The 23881-nt window shown below is 47.4% G+C and overlaps 3 protein-coding genes across 5 annotated transcripts in view; all 3 read left to right on the top strand.

Annotated features, from left to right (window-relative positions):
- The first annotated feature begins 1576 nt into the window (after nt 1-1576).
- c17h12orf56 (chromosome 17 C12orf56 homolog) lies at nt 1577-12652 on the top strand. 2 transcript variants are annotated; one of them, XM_062483465.1, is made up of 13 exons: nt 1577-2032; nt 4393-4582; nt 5756-5834; nt 8242-8638; nt 8869-8954; nt 9182-9326; nt 9434-9540; nt 9890-9979; nt 10073-10187; nt 10450-10536; nt 11007-11087; nt 11281-11459; nt 11921-12652. In XM_062483465.1, exons 1-13 carry the CDS (start codon nt 1769-1771, stop codon nt 12030-12032), a joined length of 1932 nt encoding a protein of 643 aa, XP_062339449.1. In that variant the 5' UTR covers nt 1577-1768; the 3' UTR covers nt 12033-12652. The 2 variants fall into 2 exon arrangements, with proteins under 2 accessions (XP_062339449.1, XP_062339448.1); XM_062483464.1 differs by having other exon boundaries at nt 10953-11087.
- Nucleotides 12653-12832: 180 nt separating this feature from the next.
- ssbp1 (single-stranded DNA binding protein 1) lies at nt 12833-15350 on the top strand. 2 transcript variants are annotated; one of them, XM_062482939.1, is made up of 7 exons: nt 12833-12942; nt 13402-13462; nt 13585-13642; nt 13849-13989; nt 14081-14168; nt 14333-14421; nt 14528-15349. In XM_062482939.1, the coding sequence occupies exons 2-7, from the start codon at nt 13439-13441 to the stop codon at nt 14569-14571; spliced, it is 444 nt and encodes a 147-aa protein (XP_062338923.1). In that variant the 5' UTR covers nt 12833-12942; nt 13402-13438; the 3' UTR covers nt 14572-15349. The 2 variants fall into 2 exon arrangements, with proteins under 2 accessions (XP_062338923.1, XP_062338924.1); XM_062482940.1 differs by lacking the exon at nt 12833-12942 and adding an exon at nt 12977-13051 and having other exon boundaries at nt 14528-15350.
- Nucleotides 15351-15530: 180 nt separating this feature from the next.
- The window catches only part of creb3l2 (cAMP responsive element binding protein 3-like 2), a 19447-nt gene continuing 11096 nt past the window's right edge, over nt 15531-23881 (top strand). Inside the window, 1 exon segment of the mRNA XM_062482834.1 lies at nt 15531-16657. Coding sequence (XP_062338818.1) covers nt 16559-16657 — 99 coding nt within the window. The 5' untranslated portion in view covers nt 15531-16558.

The raw sequence follows: 23881 nt of genomic DNA, 5'->3' as shown, positions 1-23881 counted from the left end.
GGCTGAAACATTTGTTTATGTTGTGTGGGTTTCAGGTTTGTTATGCGGGATAGCTTTTGCTTTACCATTACGCATGTTTCGTTTGCTTTGTCTAAGAAAGGTTTTAGGTCTGAACCTGGCAATTATGGACATCGTCTACCTACTCATGCTACCTCTGTGCATATATACCGATAATATCTCGTATAACGACGCCGACCAGACTGATACCGGCAGTAACTTCTCCCAGCCCCAGAACCACACCAAACCTGGGATAGACACACTGGCTAATGCATCTGAAGTCTTCTCCGTGTTCAACCTGTTGGGCTGCCCTCTGTTTCTCACATGCATGTGTCTGGAACGTTACCTGGCAGTGGCCCAGCCAGTGCTCTACCTCCGGGCGAGGAGATGGGAGAACCGGGCGGCCTGCTGTGCCCTGGTCTGGGCTGTCACCATGGCTGGAGCTTTCATTGTAGGTAAGAGAACTTATGGTATAGAGCCATGATGGCGTCTATTAAACGGACGAGACGGTACGTCTGAGATGTTTTCAGGTCTACAAAGAAGTCCGTGGAGCTTCGACGGGAGTTGTTCTGAAGCGGCAAATACATCTGAGGGGTATGGCCAAGGGCTTTAGGTGTTTGGAATTGAGGTGTGTGTTCCCAGCCAGGTGTTTGTTGACTTCATCACAAAAGACATACCTTGACCTGTAGATCCACACCTTCTTCTCTTCAAGGGTTCGTCAGCCCCATCTACAACTTCATGATCCCGCTGACTGTCACAATCTCCTGTCTCTACATCATCATGGTGGCGTGTCTCAGGAGCGTGATCCGAGCACTATGGCGACAGAGTCCGGCACACACAGGCGGAGACGCCACACCCCTCCGGAGACGCGCCGTTTGGAACGTCCTGATAGTCCTGGTCCCGAGCTTTGTGTCGTACACCCCAGTCGTTGTCATGATAATACCGTTATTTTTAATCCAATATGGACAACTTAGTAAAGACGTCAATGCCTGTTTCCTCTTAAAACTCTTGTATTCCTGCCCCAACTTTGCTGTGTATATTGGACCCATGTTTTACTTGATGAAAGCTAGACAGGCCGTCTGTGCTTGGAAGGTCGGGGGGAAAAAAAATCAAGTCAGGCTATGACTGAGTAATTTGTAATTTCTCTGTTACGGTGTATTAGGACTGAAGGTTTTTCATTTGACATGCACATATCGTTTTCTAAATGCTAAACTCCTTAATTCATTGTAGGCCTACTGCTGGCAAGTTTCTCTTAAATTCAAATTCAGTCTAACATTAAACATTTAACACCATCGTCATTGTCGTTTTTGTATGGGCTTGATGTGTTTGACATGTTTTGGGGTACATTACAAGGTAATATAGGCAATGATAGATAATGTTCTCTTGTCTGAATATCTCTGACCACTGGATGCCGCTGTAGGACAACAGTGCCCAAGAACTGCATTACAGTAATGGCACCTATGCGTGACAGCGAGAGACATCGAAATAATTGAAAGTAAGACCGTAGGTGAAGACTGTCAGCCAATCAGGGGCGAGCTTAATACCTGGCCAATGAGGCCAAACTCTTGAAGGGAGCGAAGGATGGTGTTATCTATCACTGTCCACACCGCCGACAGACACCTCCAAGCATGGATGCAGCCTAATGCCCGTTACTTTTCCCGCCAGACAAACATAGGGTTCTATACCGCGGATGTTGTAACTGGTAACCTTCAAGAAAGTGTCTCTAGCTGGCTCATGATCCTCTAATGACAGTGACAGGTGCGCTCCGTTCATGCCCGTGCCCATGGCCCGGACAGGCGCGGGAAATCTGCTGTGCAAGCGGAACAGTAAACTGGACTCTTTCCTCAAGAGGAACACTGACCGTGGGGTGTATGAGCGAATCCGTGCTTACGAGCCGTGCGTGGTGATCTCCGAGACCGTCAACAAGGTGTTTATGCATGTGGTTCTGAGTGATGACTGCGTGTACCTGGCGGAGTACCCTCCGCGCACCCTGACGGTAGCCGTCAACTTCAGCCACATCAGGGAGATCGAGCTGGTAAGTTTGAATGACTGCAACTATGCGGGAAATGATTGAAGCAACCGTAATGCGTCACACAGACGCTAGACACACTACACACCACACTGCGTTTATCCATAAACAGTCCTATACGAACCAGTTGGAGTGACAGGTGTAGCGCTGTCCTGTGCCCTGTTTGCCCTGGCCTGGCCAGCGGATTTATCCGCGGCTTCTGACTGCCTGTCTGGCTTCCAGCTCTCTAATAATAGGCGGGAGGACATTCGGCTGATCCTGTCTATTTAAAACCAAATAAACTGCTTATGCTAGGCTTCTCCTGGCAGCTTGGTCTCCCTGTTGATTTGTCCAGCCAGGACCCCCGACTCTCTCCAACCGTGGGCCGTTAGCATTCAGACCTATATATAGGCTCGTCGAGGAAGTCAAACACAGCCTGGAAGGTTGACAGAGGTCAGAGGCTCTAATCCCACCTGTATGTGTGTGCAAGTGCAGATGGGCATGCTTTAATGTGATCTAAGGTGATCTCCTTTGGTGATCCACGTGGGATGACAGAGTAGACTGGAGATGATCACCCTGGATCAAGAACCAGGGGTCGAAGGTCAGGTGACGGATCATTATCGTCTTGAACTACAAACACGGCTGCCTTTAAACTGTCACATGTCGGGATTTCCAGTCGTGTCCTTGTGACTTTTCCCTGAAAAAGAGGATTTCAAATGAAGGAAGGAAGTGTAGAAGGACCTCTCCTTCAATATTTGCAGAATATCGGAACAGACCTTAAAATTGCTGCTTTGTTTCCTGTAATCTTTCTGGTCACATTATTTCAGTAATAAAGGAAAGTAACAAGACTTCTCTTGACAAAGGTTACATGTGGAAGTGTGCCTTGCCCAGATATGGTCAATCTTGGTCAAACTTAAAAGCATCTGATTTGCCATTTGAAGTCAGCAGAGATGTGTGCCAATGTCCCCAATTGAGGGCAGTTGCTATGCTTGAATGGTTTCTTGATCTAAAAACCCCCAAAAAGGCTCCTCATGGAAACAAAAGTTTGGAAACACCTAGTCTTTTCTCGTTTTTGAGAGACACATGCATATTCTTATTGTTTATATGCAACAAACTAGGTCATATAATGGTAGGATGATTTACTTTGACCAAAAAGTACAGATATTGGTACAAAAAGCTTAATTTTAATGAAACTGTCACCGTAGGCAATATTTGGACAACATGCTAATTTATTATAGACATGTAGGTTAAATGCGTTACAGTTCGTGATTGATTGAGAGATTGAAATCATGCATTAAAAACAATGAAAAAAGTTGTGCATGTGTCTCTCAAAAATGATAAAAGGCTAGGTGTTTCCAAACTTTTGAAACACACTGTAAATAACACACTAATCAGCGCTGTACCAGATAACAAACCTTATGCAAAATGACTCACTGTTAGGTAAATATCCTGAATTAAGGCCATTTGAAAAACCAGAATGTGTGGAGGTGGAGCAGCTAACTTTGTTAGCATCCAAGGATTTACCTGGTTATGTCACCTGTACTTTTGGAGTCTTTGTTATTTCTCTCATGTGGCAGCTCATCCCGTCTGCTTCAGGTGTTTAAGATCCTTTTGGAATCTCTGAATCTTTCTTCTTTAAGCCTTCATTTTACATTTGGCTAATGGACGCCACAGATTTCCTTTATAAACAAAGTCAGTGTCATCTACTGTGTAATCCTCCACCCCAAGCTCACACACACATACACTCACTCCACGCCAACAGACAGAATATGAACCTTCATTCCTTGCTTCATATGAGTTCCTCCCCTCCACCAACATCAGTCAGCCTGTTAGCCTGCCAACCAGACAAACCAGCAACCAGACAGACAGACAGACAGACAGACGGCCAGCCAACCTAACAACAAGCCAAACAGCCAACCAGACAGCCAGTCAAACATCAAGCCAACCAACCAACTAGCCAGAAATCCAACCAGTCAGTCAGTCAGAAAACTATCCAGTCAGCCAGCCAGTGAGTAATGAGAGCCGTCTGTTTCCTGTGAAGGGAGCCAGTGGGATCAGAGAGGAAGCCACTGCAGCTGGAGCTCGTGGTGCTCCTCTATGTCCTCTGAGACCAGAGGGACCACTGTACTACTACGCCTGTGTGTGTGTGGCTCCTCCTCAGGGACTTGATGTCCAGCCAGGCAGTGGTAGTGTGTCAGTGCTACTTCCTTTCTGTCTGTCTGCCATCAGTCTGTCTGCTTGCCTGTTTGTCTGTGTGTGTGTCTGTCCTGGCCGAGTAGTCAGTTCAAACAAGGTCCTCCCCCCTCTCACTCTTGTGTATGTGTGTGCTATTCCATAGTTTTAGTTATATGACCATAATAACCGCCCCAATTTGACTTCCTGTCCAGGTCAACGATCTACCTGACTTCCTGTCTGGGCGGGACCGAGAGCGCTCGCAACACATACGCGTCGTCTACGCCACCGAAAAGCATAGTGGGAAGAGACATGGGTGGATGAGAGGAAAGGAGCCTGGTGAATTCCAGCCCAGCCCCGCCCCACCTACTCACAGGCACTCTCTGGCTGTGTCTCCGTCTCTGAGTAGGAACCACTTCCTAGCCTCCCGTACGTTCGCTCCTTTCTTTTCCTTTACTGTGTGATCTGTTGGTTGCCAGGGTACAAACCTTTAGCCTGTACCATAAATGACCTTGTAAACGGTGTTATTTGTCTGTGTGCGCGCGTATGTGCGCGAGAGAGAAAGACGCTGGTTGCGTCTGTAAGCATCTGCTGTGAGTGGGTCTGTTTGGTGTTTACCGGTGTGACCGGCTTATCACCTCCTGGGAGACTCGGGTGTCATAACTCCCTGTAATCCTGTCAGCATCCTGCTCCCCTCATCCCCTCGCCTCCTCATCCCCTCACTGGCTCTCTCGCCCGGCAGCAGATCACCAACACTCGAAACCGATCTTTCTTGAAATCCTTTGTTTTCTTTCTCGTTCTTATCCCTGCTATTCTTTCTGTCTCCCTCCTCTCAGTGTAAACAATACTGGACACACACATTACGGGTGGCATCAAATGGGTGGTTGAGCTGGATAAAGGGTTGTCTATTGGAAATGGGTTGTTTTGTAGGTGAGTTGGACGATGAACCCTGGAACGATGCCAGTGTGAGCAGAGATGACATCTGTGGCATCGGTATAAATTCTACACGTGCTAGGAGCTTACCTGTGTATCTTTGTTCATGTGTGTGTGTGATGCTCTCTCTCTCTCTCTCTCTCTCTCTCACACACACACACACACACACACATGCAGGAGTCTCTAATGTGTGGGAACGGAAGACAGTTAACTCTATATCACCTGGTAGTGGAATCGTCTCTGACACATATCATAAATGGGTGTTACATTCCATTACTCCTATAGGAGTATATACACACACTCACATATTTTTCTTCTCTTTCTCCGTTGTGCCATTGCGACTTCCCTCCTTCTTTCTCTCTGTCCCCCCTACCCCTTTTTCTCGGTCCACTTCATCATTTGTCACGGTGTGTACCGCCCACTGTAGAGTGTCTCCCATTTGAATCTAAATGACACTCGACAGCCTCCCAATAAATTGAGTTCACACTGTCATCAACTTCTCTCTCTCTTTTTCTGTATCTCTCTCTCCCCCCTCTCTCTCTATCTCTCTCTCTTTCTGTCTCTCTCTCACACTCTCTCTCTCTCTTTCTGTCTCTCTCTCTCACACTCTCTCTCTCTCCCCCCCCCCTCTCTCTCTCTCCCCAGGAGTTGGAGGCGTCGTCCTGTCGGCCCATGCACCCCCCCCAGGGACTGACGTCTGGGAGCTCCCCCCCATCCAGCGGAGGTGAAAGACCGTCGCCATGCACACCCGTGCACACACCCTGCTCTATTCCCGACCATCTCCGTACACCCTTCTAATGACTGGCTTGTCAGACCTGTCTTGCTGAGTTCTTATCTCTGCCTGGCAGACTGAACCTATATGCAACAGAAATTGTCAACACACACACACACCATCCTCCCTGATGGCACCCCTGGCCAACATACTTGGATAAATAGGCTAATAAAAGACCTTCGTCTTTCCTCCTCACGGCTCCTAGGCTAGTGTTAGGCTACGCAGAAGCGTAATCTGACGGGACAGTTAGCATCTTCTATGTTTTTTGGCGGACAAAGGAACTAAACTAAATCAATAGCTCCAACAGGGATAGGGATGTATGGTTTTTAGCCCTTACTGTTGAATGTATCCATTTAGCTGTAAAACATGACCTACCTTCAAGGGAAAGTCTATAAGGGAGACGCCTAGTTGCACAGTAGCTAGGCATTTTTAGATGCTAATAAGGTCCTTGTCGATGGTTTATGGTTAAGGCAACTGATTAAGCCCTGCAAGACTACCAACAACTATGTTTAGGCCAATTACTGGTTAGCACTGCTGTTTGGCTGTCCGCCGTTCTGTTTATTCTGTGTGTAGGTCTGGGTATGCAGAAACAGTTGCTAAGAAACTGAATAGACTGTCCCACTGTGTGCACTTTCTGTTAGAACAGAAAGTGCACACAGTGGGAAAGTAGCTGTCTATTGTCTTATGAAGAGGTGGACTGAGGCAGTGTAGTTGCAGTAGCTGAGCTAAGATAAGCTCCCTATAGACATAGGCATGTATGGTAGCTATGGCGAAAACAGGAAGCTACTTTTCAAAACCCTGTTAGAAATACATCTTTGTATCTACAAACATTCTCCGTTGCACCTTTGCTCTCTTTCCCTCCCTTTCCCTAACTTACCCTCCCTTTCGTCTACAATCTTAAAAGGAATACGGTTTGTTTGTAATCGTTATTTTTACAGGGAAACGTGTGTGTCTTTCACATCTATATTTTCTTGATTCCTATGAGAGGGGAATGTTTGGAGAGGAGAGAAGGGGAACATACTGTTGATAGGGAGGGAGAGAGCGAGAAGCACAGAGAGCTGGGTGGATGAGAGACTGGGTAGAGGGAGATATGGAAAAGAAGAAGGGAGAAACCAAAGTGTTGATGAAAAGTTACTCAGGAAAGGACCTAGCCAGCAGAGTAGCTAAAGCTAATTTGCTGTTCTAACAGGCTACTGAGTTGTTAGCTAGCTAGCAGTTTAGCTAAAGTCAGCTAACAACATGGCACAAAATTAGGGGAGATGCTAGCTCAGAGTAGCTAACATTAGCAAACTGTAAGAGGCTGGTGAGATAACAACTACGCAGCTAGCTGACCTTAGATACTCTCCAGCTCAAGTTGCTTATAACAATTTAATGCTGTCCAGAGGAGAGAGTTTCATCTCATGTTCGCTGCTTCTGAACAGACCACACATGCAGGCCATGCATTCTTAAATACATTCATCACACACCACAAACCAAACAGATGCTCAATTACATCCCACTTCACAGAATTCATTGAGCTCTACAGAAAGTCTTCTGAGTGTATGTGTGTGTGGAAGTGTGTGCTATATAACTAGCTTGTGCAACCAATATACACAGACACAAAGTGCATAGATACCACAGGAAGTGGGAGGGGTCTGTTGGCGTCATTCGCCCGTTGCTAGGGTACAGAAGCCCCTCAATGTAATAAAACACCTATTAAATGCCTCAGAATGGTGTGTGTTTGAGTAAGATTGTGTGTACGGGTGTGTGTGTCTATATGTGCCTTGGGGTATCTTTATCTCTCCTGGGAGGTCATTAACACACGCACACAAAAGTTGTGTGACAGACAAGGCATGGACTGGAACACATACTGCACACACACACCAGAGGGTACACATGAGGGGAAGTGAGAGGAGTACGAGACCCTTGAGTAATACCATTATGTACACAAACTGTGTGTGTGACAGCAGTCAAATATATAGTGTAGCCAAGATGTGGCAAAGGCACAGGCATAACGGTCTGAGAGCTTTTTTCCATTGAGGCTAATGGGAGATCAGCACTCTACGGAAAGATCCCCCCTCTTCCATTTTCCCTGAGCTTTGGAGAAAGGGGCAAGGGAGGGAAAAGAGAGAAAGCGAAACCGTTCTTGTTCCACCCCAGAATTAGAGGTTTGTCAGTCTTTGCCAGGTAAACTCCTTCCACTTCCCCCCACCTCATTCCTTCCTCCCTCCTTTCCCATCCCTTCTTCCCATCTGCCCTCACACACTGCCCTCTGCTGGAGTTCCAGAGAATAACTTCCTTGAGTGGGACAAAAAAGTAGCAAGTGTGTGTGTGTGTGTTAATGTACGCAACTTACTGTTGTCTGTGTCTCTCTCCTCAGGAACAACGAGGTTGAGGAGGAGGAGGAAGAGAGGCTCCCCATGTTGAGGATCAACCGCTCTGCCTCCTGCCCCGACCCCCAAACCCTGGGCCTCCACGTCGCCCCACCCAGGCCCCTCCCCCAACCCCCCTCCCCAGCCCTCTCCCTGCCCTCCCCTCACTCGCCCCTGTCCCCCGAACCCCCCCCTCCGGCGGGCCGGTCGGAGCCCGCGCCCCTTCCCAGGAGGAGGAGGAGGGGCTCGGTGCTGGCCCGTCTGATGAAGAAGGGGCGGGCGCCGGGGGGAGAGAGGAATGAGGAGGGGGAGGGAGGCAGGGAGGCCGAGCTGCACCTCTATTCGGTGTCCCCCACCTCGCGGATCTACCTTCACCTGCAGAGCTCCTGGAGCAGCTACATCATAGTGAGGGCGGGTCGTACGTCTCACTTTCTCTCTCCTCATCTCTCTCCTTCTCTCTCCTATTCTCTCTTCTTCTCTCTCCTATTCCCTTTCTCTCTTTGCTCCGGTCGCGGCGTTCTCAGTCTTGTTCTCAGTTGGTCGGTCTTTCTTCTGTTTGTTTGTGTGTTTGTTAAAGACATCTATAATGGTGTGTGTGTCTGTTAATGTGCAGCGTGTGTGTGTTTTGTTTTCAGAGATCAACATTGCTACTAGACCCTCTCTACAGTAAACGATGTAGCGCCTCCGCTAACAGCACCCCACAGATACAGCCCACCATTAGGTACTTTTACACACACACTCACGCACACATTTTTCACATTCACACACATTTTCAGACAAAGAAAACGTGACATTTTTTGAAAACGTGACATTTTTAGAAAACGTGACATTTTTAGAAAACGTGACATTTTTTGAAAAAGTGACATTTAATGATTTGGCGTGTCATTTTGTTGTTGTTATATATATATTTACATATATATGTGTGTATGTATGTGTGTGTGTGTGTAGCTGGGAGCGTACAGCTCACCTGTTCCGTCAGCTGAGTGGGGAGCTGCTCCAGGAAGGCCTCAGTCTGGAGAGCCGGTACCTGCTGCTCCAGGAGCTGTGCACCGCGGCGCACCGCAACACCACCCTCCGCAAGCTCTTCTGGAGGGTCAGACACCGTCATGTGTGCACGCGTGTGTGAGTCTGTGTGTGTGCCTTGGAAATGTGTTTCAACATGTGCGTGTTAGCTTTTTTGCTGTGTGTGTGTGTGTGTAGTCCAGCGACCTGTGTCCGTTCCTGGTCAGAACGCTAGAAGAATCGCTTCGAAGCTGCCAGGCACCTGATGCCAACCGTAGAGGAGGACACACCGCCGATCAGCTGCTGTGAGTATACAGTATGTGTGCGTGTGGGTGTGAGTCTGTCACCTGGTCTAACCTCTGGAATCTTCCTTTGTACAAACCAGGATCCTCTGGGCTCTGTATGGATTTAAGCTGTTTTTTTTTTTACACAACCAGATTACTGGTTGGCTATCCTTAGTAGACACACACACACACACTCTCACACACACACGCACGTACACACACACACATTTGTGCTGGTGGCTGGGTGAAAGGTTAAGTCATGAGTTGTGAGTCAATCCTTTCCCATATTAAGCTCTTTGGTGTTTACAAACCGACCTAGCCCTTTCTCCTTCTCCTTGCCCCATTTCTGCTTGTTGGTCCTGTTCCCCAGGCTGTGCACCCTCATCATCCAGACCATGGCTTTGATGTTCAGAGAAACTGAGATCGAGCCAGCTCGCCTCAACATGCTTACAGCCAAACAGTGAGTACATTTTCTCTCGTCCGCATTCCCTATTTCTCCTCTATCACTGAAATGTCACGTGTCAAGTTGACGTGTGTATGTATTGCCCTGCAGGGGAGCTTTGCCTGCTAGGCTGCTGCTGGCAATGGTGTGTGAGCCTCAGCTCCCACCCCAGGAACCAGCTCTCAGCCCCCCAGACCTGAGGCAAGACCCCCCCACACACACAAAGGTAGGGATTGGCTGGGTGGGCATTGAATGGGCCGTATGCTGAAATGTACACACTCCATATTTGCATGGTTTCATATATGGCTTTCATATTTTCAATGAACAAGAATGTGTATACAGAATGTTGTGCTGTATGAAAGTACTGTATGTTGGAAGATGGATACGGACACACAATCGAAACACGTGCTTGTGTGCAGGGGTGCTTTTTGTAATGGTTCCCGTGTGATATCTGTAAACCTTTTATTCCACCATGGTGTGTTGCTCAGCTGCAGGGCCTGTTAGCTGAGTATCTGGATGCCGCCTGCTCTCTACTGTTTGAGCTGGTGGTGCTGTGTCAAGAAGAGAGCGCCGCGGTAAACCCTGACCCCTTCCACTCCCAAGCACAAACATCCCCAAGAACACCACACAACGCTGGGAGTCACTCCTAATCAGCTCCAGTTGGTCTTATGATACGTCACCATTGCTAGTGTTTCAATGAAATACTTTAGTGATGTGGCAAACAGAGTGGGTTTCGGAGTGTATCCTGCCACAGAGAAGGATATTGGAGAGGTCAATGGCTCCATAGTTTAGTGTAGCTCAACATGGCTGATATATATTTTTTCTCCCAAATCTCTCGTCCAAACATGTTCGACACTGCACATCCTTGGGTCCTGAGCAATTCCCCCGTCAAATTTCAACTTTATACAGTGCTCGGTTCTCTAGATTATCGAGCTACAGACAGACAGACAGACACAGACAGACAGACAGACAGACAGACATGCCTTTTTAGGTAGATGAATCTATGGACACCCGTGATGGAGGATGTGGATGTGTGTTGCTGCAGGCCAGCCGGACGTTGAGGTGTCTGGAGCATTTCCTCACTGTGGGATGGATCCTGAAGGTTCTGCAGCCTCATCCAGCCTTGGTACATCCACTCTCCTTCCCTCAGTCACATCCAATAGTGAATAACTCGTCTCTAAGAAATCAGACCTTAATAGTTTTTGTATTATTATCATGAAGACTATTATAATCTGCCAAACAGTCATGACTGTACAGTAAAATATCAAGTCCCGTACCCTAAGCCTTTACTAAATGTCGACCTTTGTGTCCGTCTCCAGAGGTCCTTCATGGGCTTCCAGGCCCAGCAGGTGGTCCTGGTTCTGTCTGACCCCCAGGCCCCTCTGAGCCCGGCCCAGGCTGCTCTGGTGTACCAGCGCTGCAGGGTTCTGCTGGCCTGTCTCCAGTACAGCTCCCCACTGGGCCTGTACCTTCGCACAGAGTACCGGGAGGAGTTCCGGTGAGAGGAGCCCGCTCCATCCATCCACATGTCTCTCCTGGCTAAAGCTTGCTTTTCAACTGTTTATGGAGACTGGAAACCAGTTACCTGACGTGATTGAGTATATTGTGCTGTGTGGTTTTCTTTCACGTATTTCTTAATTGGACAATGAACTGTTGAGTTCAAGGCCGTAATCATAATATATCTGGTCAAAATGTCCCCCCCCCAATATATTGATATAAAAATATAAATGTGTACGCTACGACAGGAAACCACGCACGCTGTCCGAAATTATCATTAAAAAAGCAATTTTACCCCCCCAATGTTGACTCCATGGCTACGGCCTTGGTTGTGTTAACCCCGGCTCCGCTGAATAAGAAAACGTCCCTTGATGAACAGTGCTGTCATACCCCATGTTGGCCACTAGGCGGTAATGCCCCCTTTCAATGTGCTACTTGTCTTAGCATGTTCTTCTTCTACAGGTATTACGTGAAGGTGTCCTGTTTGGAGGAGAAACTGCCTTCCCACTACCCCATCAGTCAGCCGGCCCGACGCCTTGTATCCCAGCTGCTGGGACTCATCCTGCAGAATTAATGAACAATGAAGCACCCTCTGGAGACATGCGTGCTCACACACACTGATATTTATAATATGTAATCATGTACAAAGACAACACACACACCTGTGCAGCATGTTGACTTATCCTCCTATGTGTTAGCAGGGCGCTGTACCAGCTAGCGTATGGTACCAGTTAGTGTATGTTCTCCATCACTCTGAGAGGCACTGGGGAAAGCCCACAGTGTGCCTTTGTGTGGACATGCAGTGGGGCGGGTGTGTGTGAGGGGAGGGGTGTGTGTGTGTGTTTGTGGGGGGGTGTTCACACAAATGCCATTCCATGGTGTCTATGACTTATTCTGGACGGGAGTGATGACTTTTCACATCTCTTCTGCACAAGGCCTTGTCTTGTTCTCAGGTAAATGATGTCATGGCGAATGAAGGGACTGAGAGTCTCTTGTTGAAATCTGTATGAATTAAGTAACTGCACTTCTCACTTTATGAGTGTTTTGAATGTAGTCAGTATTGGACTGGATGACATTATGTCAAGTTGTGTTTCACAAAATATCCTCATTATTGTTATACTTGGGCATAATATTCTGCATATATTTGAGCTTTTGTGCATTAAATATCACTTTTAGGGTGTGATTTGACTGATCAGAGGCAGTGGAACTCACTCTTTTGGCCTGAAATAAAGATATGATTTTATGAAAGTCCATGTTTATTTATGAAATAAATGCAGTATAAGTATGCTAGAGACAGATTTTATGTTGTGTAAAATTATCTACACAATGAACATAAAAAATGACAACAAATACACTGTTGTTGGTTAAGGGCGGAACTATGCACCTCTTGTCCATATTGTGCCGATACCCCAGTCCGACTCATTTTGGAGACGGAACGGAAACAGCGTGAGGTTACTGGCGTCTTCTACAAAGTCTTGCAACTCGTAAGTTTCATTTAAGATTTCTGTTAAGCATGTATAACGTTACAAGAGATACAAACCAGAACAAAATGTTTTGGCTTCAAAAGAAATACACATCGCCTACTTGAAGATTGTATGTACGAGCTAAATTTAATTTAAGATAGTTGCTAACCAGCTAGTTCAACCTCGTTGCCACTACTACCAGCACTACTAGCACTGTTAGCCACTTGCTAGGGGACATTGCAAAATTGTTTGTTGGACGCATTAAACACAATTTTAATTATAGTAGTAAGACATAGTCCACTGACCTGAATTTGTTTAACTAACTTCTGTCGAATTACGAACGTTAGCAGGCTCATGACGTTCCATGCATACTAGCTAAATCACCTAGCATGCAAAAAATATCTTAATTAAATAACTTTTGAAATGACTATATGCATACGTCAGAATTATCGACATTTTGTTCACCAATGTCTTCAACAGACATTTCTTCGTTCCAAAAACATCCAGTACAGAAAAGATGTTGAGATGCGCTACAGCACAGGTGAGTTGTATTTCGCCGTTTGTATCTCAAAAGTTCCTCCGCCGGATGCTCCAGTGACAGATAATCATGTTCATTTCAGAGAAGTACTGACTGTGTGGTTCTTTGTGTGCGATTCCCCATAGGTAATGAGACAGCTGGTCAGACACAGCACCACAGACGCCAGTCTCATCCTGGAAAGATGTGAGGACTGAGTTTTTTTTCCCTTGGTTTTCAGGTTAAGGCTTCCATTATTTAGTTTGCTGCTTGAGTACCGATGGTTGACTCGTTGTGAGCTTTGATCAATTGGCAATTATGCCAGTTGCTATTTTGGTTAAGGTAAATGTATCTTGCCATCTTTCAGTAGCCAGTATGGTGTGTGATGTGTATGCCCCGCTCCTCCCCGACAGCGATTAACCGCGTGCAGCTTTTGGGCCGCGTGGGTCAGGACCCAGTCATGAGGCAGGTGGACGGACGCAACCCCGTCACCATCTTCTCCATGGCGACCAACGAGATGTGGCGCTCCGGCGAGGGAGAGACGACCCCCACAGGTGTGTATTGACCTTTTAAACAGTGTGTGCGCACGTGTGTGTGTGTGTGTGTGAGGAGACTTGGAGAGTCATATTATGGTCTGTTCTACAGGTGACGTCAGTCAGAAGACAACATGGCACCGCGTGTCGGTGTTCAAGCCTGGCCTCAGAGACGTGGCCTACCAGTACGTCAAGAAAGGGTATGTGCTTCACCAGCTTGCCCACCCTCGTGGTCTTAGCGAGGCTAACGCCTTGTTTTCGCTCCGCTGTCAAAGGAGCAATGTAAGGCCCCGGAGGTAGGAATGGCTTTACCACGTCACTTATCTTGTGCGTGTTTTGATGTGCCGCCAACCACCTGCTGTAGGTCCAGAGTCCTGGTGGAAGGGAAGCTGGATTACGGAGAGTATGTGGACAAGAACAGCGTCAGACGCCAAGCCACCACCATCATCGCAGGTCTGCGCACACACACACACATGTATCCGCTGCAGTGTGGCAGCATCGTCGTCATAATTGTCTTTCAGGATCCTTGAACTCATGTTTCTATTCTCTCGCTCTCTAGACAATATTATCTTCTTGAGTGACAACGTTCGAGATCGAGTCTGAAGGGCGCTCTGCACTGCCACCGTCTGCAAGTCAGAAGATGCTTTTGTACTGCCGCCGTCTGCAAGTCGGAAGATGCTTTTGTACGACCACTCTACAATAGTTACAAAGTTGGGAGTTGCATAATCCACTCGAGGGGGACCGAATATGTCGTGACACCATGGCCTCTTTAAGAGGTGACCCGAAAAGAGACATCCAAAATGCATCTCTGCATTAAAGAAACGTGTGAACACATGCCCTGTTTATGTAACAAATTAGTTATGCTCTTCATCTATTCTGTAGTATCTACACTTGTTGTTCTTTTTACTCATTGGAGTATTGTGTTTAATGTATAACCAGGGGACTTTTTGGAGTCCCACACAAGAAATCACTGTTGGTCACTGTTGTTGATGATGTAAATGAAGCTTGCCCAACTCTCTATTTCCTTCTTCACCTATTTCCTGCTTCATGTCAACTTCCCCCTAATCTTTGTTTGCCTACGATGGATTGTCATGTACGATGGTTCCGCTGACGTTTCTTTCCCAGAGCCCCTAACATTCTATTCTCCTGCCCCTAACCTCACACACCATCAGTGTCTCAATATTCTGTTGAGGTGGGATGTCTTGAATGATATTGCTTTCATTTCTCGAAGTTCTATTCACTGAAATCTCCAGGACTGTTATTTGTGATTGAACGTTATTAACATGTAGTTTAGTTTCCTTGTATGCATCATTTTGATAATATATTTTTTTTCCCAAAATGTGTATTTAATAACAAAATATTTCGAGGAGAATGCTAACAAGTATTTGCACGTCAGCTTCATGTATATTAATCAGCAAATGCAAGCCCGTAATCATAATATCTATTGGGGGGGACACATCCCCCCCCAAATATTCAAATCTGGTCAAAATGTCCCGTCCCCCCCAATATATTGATATAAAAATATAAATGTGCTACGCTACGACAGGCAAACACGCATGCTGTCCGAAATTATCATACAAAATGTCATTCGTCTACCCCTCAATGTGGACTCCATCGCTACGGCCTTCAGCAAATGCCTTCACAGTACTTTATTCAATCATGGGAATTGCAAGGAAAGTGCAGCTCAACATTCGCGCTGACCGTATTAATATTTTAGAGGGGTTTCATTGGTTGCAATGCATGCTTACGGAGGCGGGTTTTAGTGAAAGGTATTCTTGTCGCTATCGGATTCGTTACAATGAGTCTGCATGTGTGACTTAATTGGCTACCCCATTTGTCAATCTAAAACATTCGGACTAAATTGGATCGTGTTGGTCTCCTGGGCTGTCAATCAAACACTGTCTAGAAATGTGTTTAGGAAGATGTTGAGTAGACGAATTCGCTTGATTGGTCCGATCTAAATGTTTAAGGGCGGATCTTACCCACTGTGTAGAACTTGTGGATTCACCCACATCCCTAATGTTCATAGATCTATCGATTTGTTTAACTAATTGGCTTATGTGAAAGTGACAATTCCTCTATATTTCATTTGCAGTACAGAGATGCTGCCTGCATATTTACAAGGTTATCATATTATTTATTCCTTAAAATAATTCGTTGTCGGTCCCTCCACCTATTTCCACGCCCCCTACATTCCTGTCGGTCTGGGCTAGTGGTGGCGAACGAACTGCATTAAGGAAAAGAGGAGGAAAGTCATTTGAACTGTACGCCAAGGAAATAAACAAGACGCAACAAGGAACACTGTATGGTGTATGCTGCATACCGTATACGTTGTCATTTGGAGTAAAGCTTTTGGACGGTGGCAATACGGCGTTGCAACGGAGGAGCAACTCCGTCTCGCTCTCACAAGTTTTAGTAACTTCTCATAAACGGATAAGAAATAGTTGACAACATTTTGCTATTGATAACTCTACAAAGGAGTATTTTTCTCCATCTCCGCTACAAGAAAGTATCATTCAAGGACCAATAGAGGTGGTTTTGGTGCATCTAGGGCGCATCGTGAGTCAGACAGCGTTAAAGGTCGTGAAGGATGGAAATATTGGACAGTAGTGAGTCATTTTTACATTGGGATCGGAATTTGAGCGAGCTGTCTGAAGGCGGAGAGAGCGACAATGTGTTGTTTAGCACCGTAAGTGATGATGGTGATGTAAAACCCCGCATTATCATATTTTATTGTCAAGTCCCACACACACCTACAAGTTCATAATTGATTTGTTACTTGATGAGCTTAGATCTCGAGCGGATGGACACGGAGTCAATGATGATCCGATTATTTAGACAACCTGCACTCCTAAGCATTGTTGAAGGAGTTCAGGTATACAGACAAAAGCCTAGAGCAAAAAAAAACACACAAAAAAGATGTTGATTGCTGTTTGAAGAAAAGTTTCGTATATAGTTCCTGTAAGTTCTTTTTTTTGTTGCATAGAATCCGTTTTATGAAGTTATGCACACATTGGGTCAATTTAAACCCACAAAGTGCCATGCAAAAGAGTGAACTGATGTCAATACTTGATGCCAAACTTCCCCAGCTGGTCTTGCAATATTTCCCCATTCTCAAGTTATGTAACTGCGTTAGGTATGGGTTCCATTACAGCTTCTAGAGGGAGCTATGGGCCTGTGTGTGTGTGTGTGTGTGTGCGCGCGTGTGCGTGCGCGCCTGTGTGCGTGTTTTATAGGGGTCATCCAGCTGGCTCACAGGATGAGACTCAGACACTACTGAAATATACAGACGTTATCCATCTGGTTACTGTTGCAAGGGCAGAGCCAAAACAATGTATACTACGTTTCAAACAATACTGCAGAGGTCCAATCGGTTGTGCTTACACATTGACATCAATCTATGTTGTTTTTGTTGTTGTTGGGTGGATTTGACTTGGCTAAATGTACAGTGAGGCTCTGCGAGTGAGGGAATTCAGGTCGTAAGTGTGTGTGAGGCAGCAGACTGTACAAACTTGTGTGTGTGTGTGTGTGTGGACTGAGGAAAGGTTGATATTCTCGGATGGCATGAGAACAGAGTGATGTCTTTGTTCCCCATCTCCAGTGCTCCCCCTCTCCATTCCTTGGGTTTGAGGGCAAACCCTCCCTACCATCCCCACACACACACCTCTGTCTTTCTCACACACACACACTCACTTTCACCCCTTAGCTTTTGTTGACATGGCATTCCACACGACAATGCAAACTGTTTTCAGCTGTAACCCAATCTCCTTTGAGATTGATGGAGAAGTGTGTGTGTGTGTGTGTGTGTGTGGGGGGGGGGGGTGCAATGTCTGCTTCCACATCAACTGTGGATGCTTGTCTCTACTCTGTGTACTGTACCTTGTATACCTTGTATTTCAGGTTCCTTAATACAATAAGTGACACCATATTCAAGGTGTGTAGTCTATTTTGCGTACATACCATTCCTTCCAATCAGCGTCTTGGCCTAGACGGATAACCACTAGCAGATACCAGCAGGCCTTCAAAGCAGAAAACAATGATACGGTGGACGGCGGAATTCAAATCGTGGCTCTTTACAACTTTATAGCTGCCATACGGTACACTCATCACGGTATCAGATCATTGAAAAAAAACGTCCCCACTTATTCCCCTGTTTTTGCGAGAGTACCTCTATGCCGCAAAATATATCTTCAAAGTGTCTTATTAGACAGTAGAGTCGGGTCACTTGCTGCGGTGTTTAGATATCATTGCTAGTCAGCCGTACAGTGTTGTCTTTTCTCTCATACTAGTCCTGGGTTGTACTCTGCCTGGCAACAGACTTACTAGTCCAGCTAGTCAAGGTAGATGTCTGAAAGGAAGGGTCTCCAAATCCCTTTTACTCAGCTCAGCCTCAGCAAGTTGTGTCAGGTCACACACACTGGTCTAGTGATTAGCTACTGTAAGTATATTAGCAGCTCTGCTTGCCGGGTCTTTGTTAGTGTTCTTGTGTTGTGTCCACCTCTGAGTATGTCTACTGGGTTAGCTTAGGCTGGTTGTAAAATGATAGCTTGAGGAAATGTTAACAACTTTACTGGTAAAAGAAATGAATACAAATTCCCAGGTCTTTACTTGAAATCTGATAATCAGAGTTCATTTTCTTCTGGATTCCAGAGTCCTTTGAATGATCGTCCTGACATCCCGCTGCCCAGAATCTCATAGGGTTCTGTGGAACAGTTCCCAGTTAGCACTGTGTCGATGACAGGAAATGTCAGGGTCATCAATCAACCCCCCATCCCTCATCCCTCATCCCTACTCCTACAGGAGCCCCCTCTGTATGCCCAAAACCAACATGGCCTCCACACTAGACAGCCCTTTAACCCCAGACCAGCCCTAGCCTCGTCCTCTTCTGCCCTCGCCCCCCACACACACACCCTTTCTCCAGTCTTAGTTCCTTGGACAAAAACCAACATGGCGTCCAATCCTGTCAACCTCAGCCCCAGCCCAACACATCCTGAGCTCCAGGCCTAGCCGTATCCTGCCCCCCCCCCAAGCCTTATCCTCAGCCTCAACTCCAGCCTCAACTCCAGCCTGAGCCTCCCTCCAATCCAGTACCCGTAAAATGTCATGTTCATGTGATATATATATATATATATTGTGATATATATATATTGAGGGCAAACCGAGATTCTACAGTATCTAACTTATCCATAGTTTACTACATATTACGTACATGAATAGACTAGTTACTCTGATTCAACGATTCACCGTACACCTGTCAGTAGGCCTATACATCTGTTAGACACTTTGGATTGTTCACACAGGTTGTGTGGGGGGCTAGTGAGAGCCGGATGACGTTGACATGCTGGTTTTGTGACGACAGTCATGCAAGAGTGAAAGTGTTCTGTGGTGTCATGCATATGCTTTCACTCTGGGAATGCTGATTAGCAGCAGGCAGGCTACCTGCATTTAAAAAAGGGCACAAACACACACACTACTAGTCAAACAGTGCTGATACTCTACTGCTCTGTGTGTGCGCCTGTGTGTGTTTACAGAGCTGTGCCTGTTCTCCACTGGGGCAGGGCAGCCTGCTCCAGGAAAGGCCCATCTCTCTCTCTCTCTCTCTCTCTCTCTCTCTCTCTCTCTCTCTCTCTCTCTCTCTCTCTCTCTCTCTCTCTCTCTCTCTCTCTCTCTCTCTCTCTCTCTCTCTCTCTCTCTCTCTCTCTCATGAAAAGCCTGTCTGTGTGGCGTTGCCGGACTGTCTGTTGGGAGGTACAGTCATCTGGTATACACATGTGTAGCGCAACACACACACACGGCTCTGCTGAAGTCGTTCAAGATGTGCTCTGAATGTTCTCATTCATGGCTGAATCCGTCCATTCAGCTTAACCCTGGTCAGTCAATATGTCCCAGAGCTGCAAGATTCTGATAGCCTAGCAGGGGTAGGGCTCACAGTGACCCACTGTTGGGTAGTTCTCAGGATTAAAATGATAGGTCGGGCAGAGAAAAGAAAGAAACAGAAAAACGAGTCGCGGCCTGCCGACCAAGCTCTTTGAAGCAGCAAAGTGTCTCATCTCTCAGAACTCACGATGACACCTGGAGAATGCAGTCATGTTTGCCCGAACGAAAGAACCGGTTTGATTCACGGTGTATTGTACGTGTTCATGGGAGTATTCAAATGGTTTAGCCATTTGAGAGAATTGAAAGAACTGAGAACCGAAAGAATTTCAGCAATAATAACAGTAATCAGGAATATAACCAGGAAATTCAAATCAACAATTTTAGCAGAGAACTTCCTCTTACATCATCAGAAATGTCCATACAAGTCTGCAACGTTCAACTGATCTTTCTGGAAATAAGGCTGTGTTTAGTTCCATTCTAAATCTAGGCTTTCAGGTTTCGGGTTTCTGGGTAGCTAGTAATCTGTGTGTGACGGGTCATTACTGCAAACCCACAGGAGCCTAACAGCTCTGTGGAACAGCTAAATATACCTTTCTCTCTCTTTACTCTGATACTCTCATCAGACTCTCTATCTCCCATTTAACGGAGCTCTGTGTGTGGATGCATGGGTGATTACAGGACGTTTACTCCAATGCATTGGGCTGCAGTCCCACCTCTTAAAGGAGGACGGTTGTACAGGAAAAGCAGTGTTATACGACACTGTCAACACAACATTCACTATGGTGTCTTGCGTAACATTTATTGAGCGATAAGATAGATGTTGAAGAACAGTCCATGGGCACGCCTGCATACTACTGACCCTCCAGTACCTTCTGGTTAAGGTTGACTGTCGCTAGTGGCACCTGGGGCTCGTTTCCTGGCTGCTTACCCAAGTGTCAACGCCCCCCCCCCCACACACACACACACACTCATCTCCTCCCATTCTCCCTCCACAGATTCACACACACACATTGGCTGCCTCCTCTCCTGTTTCCAACCCCCCCCCCGTAGTTGACCTTTCACCCCTCCTTCTTCTTCCTTCCTCTCCCCTTCTTGCGCTCGCCCTCCTCCTTCCCTTCTTCATCCTCCTCCTCCTCGCAGTCTCTTCTTCTCCTTCACATCTCCTCTACCTCTCCTCCGAGGCAGGGCGGGGGTTGGGACCCAAGTAGGGGTGAGGTGGCGGGGGGATGGGTATGTCTGCTCCTGTTGAGACTCCTGCCAAAGGCTCTTGGAAACCTCTTTTCTCCCCTCCCCTTCTCTCTCTCTCTCCTTTTCTTTCCCTCTCTCCCTACATCGATCTCTCTCCCCCCTCTCCTGCTCTCCCTCTCGCTCTCTCTCCCTCTCAGCGTTCCGACGTGCCTTTGCTCTCCGAGTGACTGACTACAAGTGCGTTCAACTATGGCAAAGTTAAGCCTCCGTGTTCAAGAGTTCACCACCTCTCTTCACACACTGGAACAAAGCTACGTTCGGCGAGGCCAAATGAGTTCAGGTTGCGGCCTTCTAAGGTCTTTCCTGGAAGTTCTCTCTCTCTCTCTCTCTCTCTCTCTCTCTTTCAGAACACTGACCCACTTTAGCCAACTGGAGAAAGAGACAGTAAGGGGAAGAGGGGTAGGGAAGAGGGAGGGGGACAGAGGGAAAGAGAGAGAATGTTTGAGCAATCCTTGGAGGGGTGGATTGGACAAGAGGGAGAAGAGGTCAGCGTGACGGAGCAGAGACTGGAAATAGTGAGAGGGTGGTGGGGGGAAGAGGGGGGGGGGCGTTCTCTCTTCCAGACATTAGTCATAACACGGTCTGTTTTTCTGTTCTGCCCTACGCCATCTCTGTCCCTCTCTTTCTCCCAATATTTCTCTCACCCATGTCTCCTTCGCTCTCTCTTTCTTTCTTTCTCTCTCTCTCTCTCTCTCTCTCTCTCTCTCTCTCTCTCTCTCTCTCTCTCTCTCTCTCTCTCTCTCTCTCTCTCTCTCTCTCTCTCCTCTCTCTCTCTCTCTCTCTCTCTCTCTCTCTCTCTCTCTCTCTCTCTCTCTCTCTCTCTCCCCTACAGTGTTCTGGAAAGATCTTTAAAAGATAATAAAGGCATGACTCACATTCTGAACTCTGACCCTGGTCCTCCACTCGCAAACTTTCCGTGACAGAATCCACGCCCAACAGCACTCTATTCTTTTGAACACACACTTTCCTGTCTGGTCTCAATCTCTCCCAAGCTCAACAACATCCTGTTTGGATCCAGTGCATTGCACGGTGAGTATGGGGTTACATGGTAGCTTTTGTTGGTGTAATCGAGTTGAACTAATACAAACTGTTTTCAGTTTTATTTAACCTTAATTTAACCCGACAAGTCATAAACACCAGCTTCCCACATCGTGGATGTGCTAGCTTGATTTGAAGGAACAGGACCTTTGATGGACCCCAGTGAGGTGCAGAAAAGAGAGATATGGAGAGAGCTTGATCAAACCTTGGAGGGGAGGGGTTGGACAAGAAGGAAGTGAGGTCAGTTGGGAGTTAAGGGGCGGGGGGGGGGGGGGGGGAGGGGGGGATGTTTAGAAGTACTGTCCGTACTCTCCGTTAGAATCCCCCCCCACCCCCCCCCCCCCCTGATCCAATAAGAGGGCATGGTGAGCCCCTAGTCCTTCTGACCCACCCTCAACGCCGGGAGAGAAAGGCAGGCGGGGGAGCAGACAGGATCTGGCCAGGTGTCATGCCTCGGAAACACGACCTGTCGGATTGATCCAGTTTTTACCTCCCGAAGCACCCATTTCATATATTGTATGGGAGGAGATTCTAGTGGGGCTGTGTGGGGTTTTTCCCATTCCCCAGGTCTTTTCCATCCCCTCCACCCCCATGCAGCTCCTCCCAAACCGCACTGTATACCCCTCCCTCTCACCCCCTCCCCCAAACTCCTCAAACCCAAGCCAGACTCCGAGCCCTGGGCCTGGACAACGCTCTGCAGTCGATCCCCTGCTAAGTCCCAGATAGTGGAAGTCCTCCAGGACCTGGGCCTGGAGTTTGTTCCCTTCCCCTCCCGACTAAGGGACATCGCCATGGGCCAGGCCAGCCAGCTAACCGACGCCTTTATTGTTCTTTTCCAGAGTTGCTAATCTGTTATTAAGTGACACTTTGCTTTGGTGTCTGTCAGTCATCAGGGTCGGACTGTGGATGTAATCTAGCCATGATAGGATGATGAAATGCCTATGCTGTGATAGTGTCTGGCTTTGGATCCTGGAATAAGTCCAAAACAAATGTGTGTGTGTGTGTGTATCAGCCCATTAATGAGCCAGCACACACAAACAAACACACACACACAAACACACACACACACGAGTCCAGGGCAAGGTACACACGCGTTTGCTACCTACACAAACAAGGGAGATGACCCTTGGTCTGTTGGTGGTAGCATGTGTGTTTGCTGACGCTCCACATCTGGTGCATGCTTTTGAGGGGAAGGGCTTGCGTCATGAAAGTAGACTGCCGTCGGGCTTTCAAGAGCACGTACACTTCACAGAGACACACACGTTTCCTTGTGTGTGTGTGTGTGTGTGTGTGTGTGGGGGGGGGGGGGTAAGAAATGACAGACCTCCGTGGACATTCCTACAGACCTCCCCCTCTCCCCTCGACACTTTTCTGCCCGGTTACAGGGCCTTCCACCGCCTCCTTCTAAAACCCTCAGGCCCAGTCCCAGCCCTGTGCCAGGCCTCTCGTCTCAACCTCCAGCCCCGGCCTTCTTCTCTCAGCTCCTCCCATGGTCCCAATCACAACCCCAGCCTCAGTGCTTGGCTTGGGACCAGCCTCAACTCCAGCCCCAGTCCCTCTTCAAAACCTCCCTTCTCCACCCAGCTGGGAAGGAGTTGGGTTACTCTGCCCCCCCCCCCCCCCCCCAGCGCCTCCCCCCCAGTGCCAGTTCCAAACAAAGAGGCCTTCTCTTTCCCTGTCAGCCTGCAGCACCTCTGGAAGAGATCAGTGGCAGCCCAGTCCAGCCTAATCTGGCCTGGTAGCACACCTC

This window comes from Osmerus eperlanus, chromosome 17, assembly GCF_963692335.1.
Source record: "Osmerus eperlanus chromosome 17, fOsmEpe2.1, whole genome shotgun sequence".
In the NCBI taxonomy this organism is placed as follows: domain Eukaryota; kingdom Metazoa; phylum Chordata; class Actinopteri; order Osmeriformes; family Osmeridae; genus Osmerus; species Osmerus eperlanus.
The sequence above is the reverse complement of the archived record's forward strand: the minus strand, read 5'-3'. Positions and strand labels throughout refer to the sequence as shown.

Bases quoted from the DNA above. Each gene is read 5' to 3' on its own strand.
- c17h12orf56 (XM_062483464.1), top strand. From the start codon at position 1,769: ATGCCCGTGCCCATGGCCCGGACAGGCGCGGGAAATCTGCTGTGCAAG. The intron at 9,327-9,433 runs GTCAGACACCGT...GTGTGTGTGTAG, and splicing joins TCCGCAAGCTCTTCTGGAGG to TCCAGCGACCTGTGTCCGTT. The intron at 11,460-11,920 runs GTGAGAGGAGCC...CTTCTTCTACAG, and splicing joins GAGTACCGGGAGGAGTTCCG to GTATTACGTGAAGGTGTCCT.
- ssbp1 (XM_062482940.1), top strand. From the start codon at position 13,439: ATGTTGAGATGCGCTACAGCACAG. The intron at 13,990-14,080 runs GTGTGTATTGAC...TCTGTTCTACAG, and splicing joins GGGAGAGACGACCCCCACAG to GTGACGTCAGTCAGAAGACA. The intron at 14,169-14,332 runs GTATGTGCTTCA...CACCTGCTGTAG, and splicing joins TACCAGTACGTCAAGAAAGG to GTCCAGAGTCCTGGTGGAAG.